The sequence below is a fragment of the Cyclopterus lumpus genome, chromosome 4 (genome assembly GCF_009769545.1).
Source record: "Cyclopterus lumpus isolate fCycLum1 chromosome 4, fCycLum1.pri, whole genome shotgun sequence".
NCBI classification, from domain to species: domain Eukaryota; kingdom Metazoa; phylum Chordata; class Actinopteri; order Perciformes; family Cyclopteridae; genus Cyclopterus; species Cyclopterus lumpus.
In genome coordinates, this window is record NC_046969.1 from 18,966,927 (window position 1) to 18,978,262 (window position 11,336).

Genomic DNA, 11,336 nt, shown 5'->3' on the forward strand with positions numbered 1-11,336 from the left:
AGAGGAGGAAAAGTCATCTCCGGCGTCACTTCTTGTGTCGCCTCATGAAATATAAACCACATTTTCTTAAGTACTGAGGACGAGGTCCGACAGATGACACGTGAACGTTACAGTGTTGTTTTCAAGGAAGACATTTGACAGAAAACGTCCCCGCCGGTTGAGTCGAAGAGGGTTTTAAAGTCGATTTCCGGCTCTTGTTTGCGGACCCAGCTGCCCTGAAGAGGAATGCTCAACATCTGCCCGGAGAGCCGCAGGTACTGAAACATTCATGTCAAGTAACCAGACTGAACGAGCTCTGCGGGGCGTTTTACTTTCCATGTATGCGACACATCCTGCAACCCGCTGACGTCTGAAGCGGCTCGGTGGTGCGGTTGGATCCGCAGCGTCTCGACAACAGCTACTCTTAGAAGCGCTATTTATGCACAGTTTAATATAATGTCATGTTATGTCACTGTGTTGAACACAGAGCTATCCAACCCTCCTGCCCTGCTGATGGCTGAAGGTAAGCCTGTGTGCTGTGTGCGACCAATTATGTGCTTTGGCTTTAAGTCGGCATACATACAAATAGCTGAATCGGGTCCCCTTTAATATCTGGTGTGATGTTTTGGTAAAACATTGGGGCTGTTGACAAGTGATGTTCAACAATAGAAGTAAAATACATGCGATTATTATGAATCAAACAAACTGAAGTGTGAACTAAAGTCAATTAAAAAGAAAGTTGAGTAATAATAGAGTTTTAATATAATGTAATGGGCCGTGAGATGATTGGGAGTGCATATTGTATTGTAAAATATATTCTATATCTGCAGTTCTCATTGGTTAAAGATGGAGCATAATCTTGATCTGGATGCATGTATCATGAACACCATTACTGATTAAATGATAACATTGGGTAAGTCTATAAGGCAGAAGTTTTTTCGGGATCATATTATATTGGAGGGATTCCTAATGATCTCCTAAGACAACTCCTACAAAGACTCATGCAATTGTCAGTGACTATAGTTACAATAGAGACAGCTCGCTTAACCTCGGATCTTTAAGTCTTGGATTTAAAAGAAACTGTTTTTTCAAGATCAATCTTGAAACAAACTGACTAAAATAACAGCCGTTTTCTCCATTAAATATACCAAATGACATAGTTCGTTGAAGAAAACATAACTATTTAATTGTCTTGTAAATATGTATATGTGTATATATATATATATATATATAATGTGTGTATATATATATATATAATGTGTGTATATATATATAATGTATATGTGTGTATATATATATAATGTGTATATATATATAATGTATGTGTGTGAGTATATATATGTGTGTGTATATATGTATATATATATATATATATGTGTGTGTGTGTGTGTGTGTATATATATATATATATATGTGTGTGTGTATATATATATACATATATATATATATAGTGTGTGTATATATATACATATATATATGTGTGTATATATATATGTGTATATATATGTGTGTATATATATACATATATATATGTGTGTATATATATATGTGTATATATATGTGTGTATATATATACATATATATATGTGTGTATATATATATATGTGTATATATATATGTATGTATATATATCTGTATATATATGTATATGTATATGTGTGTGTGTATATATATGTATGTATATGTATATATATATACATATACATATACATATATATGTATATATGTATGTGTATGTATATGTATATATATACATATACATATACATACATATATATACATATACACATATAAGTATATATATATACATATACACATATGTATATATATACTTATATGTGTATATATACATATATATATACATATATATGTGTATATATATATATATATATATACACATATACATATATATATACACATATATATATATACACATATACACATGTATTCATATATATACATATATCTATCTATATACATATAGATATATATATATCTATATATATATGTGTGTGTGTATATATATATATATATACGTGTGTATGTATATATATATATATGTATGTGTATGTATACGTATATATGTATGTGTATGTATACGTATATATGTATGTGTATGTATACGTATATATGTATTTGTATGTATACGTATATATATGTGTGTATGTATACGTATATATATGTGTATATGTATACGTATATATATATGTATACGTATATATATATGTGTATATATGTGTATATGTATACGTATATATATATGTGTATATATATGTGTATATGTATACATATATGTATATGTATGTATGTACATGTATATGTATATATCTATATGTATATGTATATATATATACAGCATATACATATATATGTGTGTGTGTGTGTATATATATGAAATATTTTACAGGTTTTTTTTAAGTTAAAAGTCTGACTATTATAATTATTAATATTCCTCTGCTCCTGAAGATGAACTGGGCTGCAGGTACACAGTGTGTGGCCAAGGGGGATCACAGGAAACCCAAACCTGGAGAACTGGCTTACCACAAAGGAGACATCCTCACTATCGTTGATGCCAGCACGGTACCGTCACGTTTAAAAGGAGCTACAATCTGTTTGCTCAGTTCATTTTTGTATTTGTTTCCTCTCATTTGATACAAGACTTTGCTCTTTTCTAGAAGAAGGGATATTACAAGGCCAGACTCAACACCTCAGGAGAGGAAGGACTCATAAACGCCACCAATGTGCGTGAAAGAGAGGCTCTGTGCGTTGACCCCAGCCTCAGCCTTATGCCGTAGGTCTCCTCTTCCTCTCATTTTTACACTTTTTTTCTCCTTCGTGCTGCTCCAGGAGAGCTTGAAGGACTGCCATGTCTATCTCACATCAGTAGGACGCAGCCATGACTATCTCACATCAGTAGGACGCAGCCATGACTATCTCACATCAGTAGGATGCAGCCATGTTTACATGTGGTTAGCCACAAGCAATGTGACTGTGACACAGAGACTTTAGCCGTTTGCTTGATCAATGTTGAAAACTATTCTTGTGACCAAATGGTGTGGTTTAGATGTGCTATAACAAAGATTGTCTCTGTATTAATCACTACAACCTCCTTTTCTGGTGTGTGAACCACTGACATGTTTGTTAGAAAATGATCATCTGTATTTGAAACTTATGAGACAGATGTTTTTTTTATTATTTGTGTGTGGCCCACTCTGTGCTGTCTTTCACCAGTTGGTTTCATGGGAAGATCTCGGGTCCAGAGGCGGTGTGTAAGCTGCAGCCGGCTGAGAGCGGCCTGTTTCTGGTTCGAGAGTCTGTCCGCCATCCCGGCGACTACGTCCTGTGTGTCAGTGTCTCCGGAGATGTTATCCACTATCGGGTGATTTATCAGGACAAGCAGCTGACCATTGATAACACACAGTTTTTCTACAACCTCATTGACATGATAGAGGTAAGCGGCTCCTGGTTAGATTCAATTTAAGTTGTGTAATTCTATATGTATGCAGGACAAACAATATAAATACATATATATATATATATATATATATATATATATATATATATATATATATATATTTAATGATTAATTAATTAAGTAAATATATAATATAGTCAATATATTGTTAAGATATGCATTGCATTAAAAATAAATAGTTGATAATTAGTTGAACGTGCCTTTCAAAAGTGTATTAATTCCAGTTTATTTTGCTAGTTTGTGTAATTGGATAACTGAAAACTGCTGTAAATACAACTGTAACAAATATAGGCACCATGTTTCCAAAATCATTGGAATCATTCCACATAATTTGTACCAAAAAATCCGAACATACGTCTTTATTTGTTGGGGACCACGGCACTCTGATGCCTGCTGTATTTTTGGTCAAAGTGTTTGTCAGCCTGAAAACCAATCAGCATAACTGACGCTAGGTTAAAAATACATATTTCATGTTTCAAAAGGAAGTGGAGACCGGAAAACACACAAAGCTCTTTTGTGGTTTATCTGTATTTGGCCTGTGTCTGTGTGAGGGTGCATTGGAAGCTTTGCTGCAGTGAGGTTTGTGGATAGAATTCACAGAGATGGCCGGCTCTTATCAGGGAGCCACAGATGGCTTCAGGCCTGAGTCAGACCGGCTGACTTACTCCTGGAAACAGAGAAGAGGTCCAGATGAATATTTGGGCTGAATCATGTTATAAATGCTATTTTGTCTCAGTGCTGACATTACAAAACCGGGCTGTGATGTGTCGCAGGATCATAATTTACTTGTGTAATTTTATTCAGCTGCCACCCTTCGTTGCTTTGTATTTTGTCGTTAGGAATCCTTACAGTGACATTGAAGAGTATCCATACATTACCTGTGTTGTGCAGTTTTTCTACCTGTGAGAAATGATATTGGTCATGGTCATTGCTTTTTCTTCAAGTGGCTTCCTGAGTATTGTGAAGATGTTAATTTCTCAGTTACCATGAGCTCATTATTCTCTAGAGGAAATATTGAATGTACTCTTCATTCATAAAACGTATGTATGTGGCAACCTTTACACAGCACTTCACACAGACTGTGGAGAATGAACATGCCAAATATCACATATAATAACATCTACTGTAAATAACTGAATATCTGTTGTTGTGTGTTTCCATCTCTGCAGTTCTACTCAAAGAACAAAGGCTCCATCGCTACAACTCTTCTGAAGCCCAAACAAAAACAAGGAACCAAGTCAGCTGAGTTGGAGCTGTCCAAAAGTAAGTCTGAGGGCAAGATAACTGCATCTATACAGATCAAATATAATACCAACAATAATAATTATGAAGGCTTATAAAGGTGTAAGGTTCACAGTTCATCTCTCGCTCCTCTCCAGCTGGATGGCTGCTTGACATTACGAAGCTCAAACTGGGAGAGAACATAGGAGAAGGGGAGTTTGGTGGTGAGCTTATTTGATTTTATTTACTCCTCTTATTATCTTTGTTTCCAACATCACAACATTTATAATTAGAGATGTCAACAAATATTTCCAGAAAATAATATTTCTGTTTTAGTACATATGCACTAAACACTGTGTGTCAACCCCAGCCGTTTATGAAGGAGACTATATGGGCCAGAGGGTGGCAGTAAAGACCATTAAATGTGATGTCACTGCCCAGGCCTTCCTGCAGGAGACCACAGTCATGACGTGAGTCTGAGGACTTCCTCCATTTAACTTGTTCATGTTTTGGCAAAATACTTTGACGAGCTGTGAATGCAATACTAGTAAAACCTGGTTTTAGTGAGTTTGCTCAATGAATAAATTCTTAATGTTAGCTTGTACAAGTGATTATATCATTTTGAATCAAATGTAACTTGTTAGTATTTTAATTACTGTTGTCACTGTCTTTAATGAGAATTCACTCCATACAGGAAGCTCCAGCATAAAAACCTGGTGCGATTGTTGGGGGTTATTCTTCACAAAGGGCTTCATATTGTCACGGAGCTCATGACTAAGGTACAGTTAATTTAATAAACTGGGAGCAATAAAAAAAAAATAGGTAACAGAGTAAATTAATATTAAGTATGGCTTAAAGACGCCTTGTTATATCACACAACAAGGCAGAAAATGTAATCACATATATTAAGTGAAAGCCTATAGATATTCGCAAACATAATGACGCCAAGATAAGTCATTGGTGGGAAGCGTATTGGTGCCATGTATCACAGAAAACTCACCAGCTATGAATTTATCTACATTTTAGTGCAAATTCACCACCAGCAACCAGTGAGAATAAATAGTTATGTGGGGTTTATTAGTTTACAAGGGTTGTTTTACTTTCTGTGAAACCAAATAATCTGGTCAAACTCCTGGAGGACAGACAGAGGGGTTGTGAGGCGTTACGATATCTGCAGGTTTGCACTGATCATGTATTTGCTTGTAATTTGGGTACTAAAGTGTGTATGCTTTGTGAAATCTAATTTCTATATATTTTTTTAACTGAGTGAATGACTTTGCGTCTCAGGCTCATATTTCCGTGTGTTTTTATTTCATGTATTTTATTGTGATGTTCGGTTTTGAGCTATTCCCTGAATCTAACACCACTTTCTCCCATGTGAAATGATAAATGTCACCTTCAGTCCAAAAATCCAAACAATTACAGACCGCCTGCTGCCACTAGGAGCCACCACTGATGCAATAATTTTCCAATGAAGCAACTTTAAGGAGTCAGAGTCTGACTTCCTCTTGTGTTCAATGACAGTAGGACAAAATGCAGAAGCTCATTGTAGTTGCTTGGCCTCAAGTAAAGTCTTAGAATGACTTTAGGTGACATTAAAATATTAAATATTTGCAATCGGTTAAGCGCTGCTTGTTGTATTTCTGTCTACATCTAGTATTTCTCATAATACTAACTAAGAAATGTTCAAATATAACCTTATGAGTACTTTATATATGTGTTATATGTGTTTGTGTTGCAGGGAAACCTTGTCAACTTTCTCAGGACAAGAGGGCGCTCAGTTGTAAACACGGATCAGCTGCTCCGCTTTGCTCTGTGAGTTCAAACTTAAAGATTTTAACGTTCTATCCAGCAGAAATGACAGCTGGTTCCATAGATGAAAAAACTGCTAGTAACTGTATATACTTTACACTGTTTGTGCGCGTTCAACAGTTTCATGCACAACATTGTAATGACAATTGTTTCTGTGTGTTTACGTGTATGTGGTCAGTGATGTGTGTGAGGGGATGGAGTACCTGGAGTCCAAGAAGTTGGTTCACAGAGATTTGGCCGCTCGTAACGTGTTGGTCTCTGAAGACAGCCTGGCCAAGGTCAGCGACTTCGGCCTGACCAAGGTGGACTCGAAGGTGTCGGATAATGCCAAACTGCCGGTCAAATGGACCGCCCCCGAAGCTCTGAAGAAAGAGGTCGGTTGGAAGAGTGTCACTTCTCTTCAACCTGGGATTTGTTTTCATGTATTTATATCTCTTTCTGCCCCTCTGTGAAATATCTCTGTCTCTATGAGACCTCTTTTTAGTATTAAATTATTTCATATAAGCTTAAGCTTAAGCGTTAAAATTTTTTTGGTCCCAAGATTGGCCTCGCAACGCGTTTTGAGCTATTTTCAACCATGAAATGCCAATTATTATAGATTCAGCATTGACCAGCATTGACGTGTTTATCACAGTACAGTCATAACTTTTAGTTTATAATACAAAACACACAGTTACTCTAAAGCTTCAGTATTAATCCATCAATAAAGAGTAAGTTGGTGTAAGGACCTGATGCATATCTTTCAGTTTGTCAGAGTGTACTACTTACTGTTTCATAACAACAAATTATTCCTAAAAGATGTATTCGTCTCCATGTTTTGAATGTTTCTATATTTGCTCCCATGATGCAGAAATTCTCCACAAAATCAGATGTTTGGAGCTACGGTGTTCTCCTGTGGGAGATCTTCTCTTACGGTCGTCAACCTTATCCTAAGATGGTAAGTAGCACCAGAACACGTCACTGTTATATTGTCATGATATGTGGGGAAGCTAGCATGGCTCTGTCCAAAGGCAATACAATCTGCCTAAAACTCATTCATTAACTCGCCTTTATGTTTATGTTTAAGTTGAACAATTCCTTTGAATCAATCAGACAAAATCAATCTTCCATCTGTAAAATCAATAAAATAGCAGATTTTGAGAAACGGCACCCTAAAGAATATGAAATGAAAAATTAAGACTTCAGATACATCTTTCCTCTTCTGTCCTGTGGCCAACAGGAAAGAGTATCGGGCTGGTTAAGGTCGCTCTGTGTCATGTTAGGATGTTTAGCAAGTCACAAGTGTGTCAGTTTAAAGCTACCAGGCCTTGAGGTCAGATTCGTCTCTAGACCGTCATCTTCTGGATCGACTTACGGCGTCTGAGCAGGAAAGGTCACGAAGATCATAGAAGTGCGTCAGCAAGGCTTGAGGTTTACTGTACATTGTGCGCGACAATTAGAAAAAGTAATCTTACGGTTCTTAGCCTAGCTAATCTACTTTATAAACTGTTTTGGCATGGAGGAAGAGGGAAGCTACATCGTACACATAGACTTCATAACAGGCAAAAACAGATGAAGCAGTTTGAAGTAACATGAGGGCTGGATCATGGCGTCACTGTAATAGAGAGACTTTGGAAAAGAAGAAAATAATGCTACTTAAACACCACTCTGTTTGTCATACCAGGAGCTCTCAGGTAATCCGTGCTCAATGACTGCTGAGGCCGGCGGGTCAAGGACGACATCAGTATCAAACAGCATGAATAGAAGGGACAGTTAGAGTGTGTCTTTTGCACCTTACACAGTGTGGTGTCCTTTTAAATGCTGATGATTACCTCCTAATTACAACCTGTTTGTATATATATACACAGGTTGATCTATTTGGATCAAGTGTGTGATCCCCTTAATTAAACTCTTCAACTGGTAATTTCGTATCTGTTGCCAGAGAGACCAAGTTTGTGTGTGTCTGTTATTAGTATTTGTGGTTTTACCATATATATAATAAGACAGGCAATGACTCAAATGTTTCATTTCACACACACAGTACGGATAAGAGTCTTTTTTTGATGTAGTAATCAGGGTTGTGGATATTTATAAAAATTCACAATTTATGAATTCTTCACCTCCTTTTTATTCCCTGTTGCTCCTGTTCATGTAGTCTCTGAAGGAGGTGAAGGAGAGGGTGGAGGGGGGCTATCGCATGGAGGCTCCAGAGGACTGCCCCCCCGTCGTTTATTCGCTGATGAGGATTTGCTGGGAGCAGGAGCCACGCAGAAGACCTGCTTTTCACAAACTGAGAGAGAAACTTGAGCGAGAGATGGGTAAACACATCCCCGGGTCTGAGTGCCGGGATGGGATCAGGTCTGGTTCTGGATGCTGATCTTTGTTGTGAATCTTTGAGCTCACAATGGTGGTAATAGACTGGCGGCTGATGGACAGGTAACACACGCATTGTTGCCTGCTTCTGATGGTGTGCATCACACAAGATGGCCCGGTGGAGTTCCTACTGGATTTCCTTTAATCTAGCAGATGGGACAAGACACTCATTATGCGACTCTGCTCATCACATAATGCTGATGAGAAAGGGTTTCGCGGTTGGAGCCATGAATATGTTAAACTTTGCTTTGGTCCATTGCCATGAAACTTTGTACATACATCCACGGTCCCCAGAGGATACATCCTAATGACTGCACCTTGCACGGTCAACAAAATCTGTCCACAGACAGGAAGACATATAAAAACCTGGCAAAGAACTTAAAATAGCTTCTTTGGTAGTTCCCATTACAGAAGGTGTCTCCAGGACCACATTTTGCCATGATCACAAACACACACACACACACAAAACAATGTCAGCCACACATTGTTGCGGCTGGTAGTCAATCCTACAGGACAATGCAGAGCCACTGTCTGAAGTCTGTTGACACTGTTTGTAATGCCACACCAGACCCCATGAAACTCCAAAAACCATCAATGTATTGCTGCAGCTAGCAAGTATTGAGTCGCCAAAGACAATGGTGAGTGTCAGTATAACTCCATCATGTGTTGGAAGTACTGCACATTGAGTTTGAGTCTCCCAAATTACCTTATATGTTGCTATGTCGGTTTAGTAGTCAGGTTTTTTGCCATATAAATATGGTACCTGTATGATCAAAGATCTACGTTAAACACAGGTTATTTGTATTTAATGTCTGGAAAACACGTCTGAAGATGATCAAACATACGTACGGGAAACAACAAGAAAAAATGTTTATCTGGGATTTAGTCACAAATCACCCAAATCTGCTTGTTTCCTGGCATTCATCTTCAACAATATGCCATGGATTCAGGGCTTAATATGTCAAACATATTTAATATTAATTGTTATTGTTGGTTTATAGTAAGAGAGGGATGTACATCCTTTTTAAAAAGCAGTGTTCTTGTCTGTAGGGAAGATTGGGTTGCTCATTTGCAACAGATACTCTGTGAGCCTGAGTTCACTAGCTTTTTCACTTTTAAGATGAATTTTGTTTTTTTCTTTTCCAGATTTGTTTCTTAGAAATCAAATCTCATACTATTTTTGACACTTTGTCCATCACACTCCACTAGACAGCATACTTGGGGCGGGGGCTTTGATTCAATTCATTCAAATTCAATTTATTCCGTAAGACTAAATCAAAGGAAAATGCGGCATTTATTACTACTTTCTCTTCCCTCTTTATAAGGATTTAGAGATTATAAGATTGACTTTGTGTTATCCACCATCCTCTTGGGATCTCTTTGGATTTTTGCAGGTAAAGAATGTTTTCTGTATTCCTAATCTTTGATCATCACAGCATTATTTTACATCTACCTTGATATCGATGTATTCTATTTATTACTGTATAACTCATCAACTGCTTTTTAATAGAAAATGCAATTAAATATTCTAATGCACATTCAGTTCTAAACCTACCACAAAATGAAACCTCTTTTTTGGATTGTTGTCACGTCACAAGACCAAATAAAGATGTCATTTGACTTAAGTCTACGTAAGCCTGGTATTTGTCTCTGTCCCAGGAGACGGACCCCAAATTGAGGCTTGATCCTCCGTCTCTTGTTATCGTATGGCGCAAGCGAGGGTCTGTCACAATTTGTTCAATCTGCTCTGTTTTCCTGGAGCTCTCTAAAGGGATGAGCAGCAATTTTCTGGACAAGGATTTATAAAGGAACCACATGTTTAACAAAAATGATAATAAAAGATTTGATGGCAGATGAGTTAGATATTTAAATGATTTATTTTTGAATAGCAGTGGTTTGTCAATGTGTATTTCTATAGCACTGATGCAAGACTATCAGGACAAAGGTTGCATCCTGGTACCCATAGTTCTAATGTGAGTGCTCAAGAGGATTTCTCGGAGGGTCTTATGTCCTTGTGCGAAAGTGATGACTTTCAGCTTTAATTTTAGGGTGTTAACATGTTTAACACGTTTTATGCAAACTGCAGTCCCCAAATTATTAGTGATCCCCTTAAAGTCCTCCTTTCTAATATTTGGTTTTTGAGGCTTTTTGCCTGTTAAATATTTATTAAGAGCCTCATCAACAAATCTCCAAGTGTCACTGTTCCACTTCTTCCACTACTAGAAACTGCACCATGTAGGCTGTTTGTTGGCCTTTGTACAGCTCCAAGTGGAGCCAGTGCGGCACAAGACAGGCAATGGGTAAAAGTATGGTTCCACTTTAGATTAACCTAGTGGAATTTAACTTGTTTAGGTTTTACTAGATTGTGGTCACTTAAGATTGGATCAAACCCTGTCGTTTCAATCAGATCAGAATCAGAATCCGTTTATTGCCAGGAATGTTTACACAAACAAGGAATTTTTTTGGGCGGAATGACCTGCTGAGATCATGGATTTAT

General features: G+C 37.2%; 1 protein-coding gene across 3 annotated transcripts; it reads left to right on the plus strand.

Annotated features, from left to right (window-relative positions):
• The first annotated feature begins 32 nt into the window (after positions 1-32).
• Positions 33-10,469, plus strand: matk (megakaryocyte-associated tyrosine kinase). 3 transcript variants are annotated; one of them, XM_034529983.1, is made up of 13 exons: positions 33-254; positions 467-502; positions 2,446-2,559; positions 2,655-2,770; positions 3,211-3,430; positions 4,624-4,717; positions 4,834-4,899; positions 5,046-5,145; positions 5,370-5,454; positions 6,417-6,490; positions 6,666-6,861; positions 7,338-7,424; positions 8,622-10,469. In XM_034529983.1, exons 3-13 carry the CDS (start codon positions 2,446-2,448, stop codon positions 8,841-8,843), a joined length of 1,374 nt encoding a protein of 457 aa, XP_034385874.1. In that variant the 5' UTR covers positions 33-254; positions 467-502; the 3' UTR covers positions 8,844-10,469. The 3 variants fall into 3 exon arrangements, with proteins under 3 accessions (XP_034385874.1, XP_034385875.1, XP_034385876.1); XM_034529984.1 differs by lacking the exon at positions 33-254 and adding an exon at positions 810-892 and having other exon boundaries at positions 264-502; XM_034529985.1 differs by lacking the exon at positions 33-254 and having other exon boundaries at positions 264-502; positions 2,658-2,770.
• The last annotated feature ends 867 nt before the right edge of the window (positions 10,470-11,336 follow it).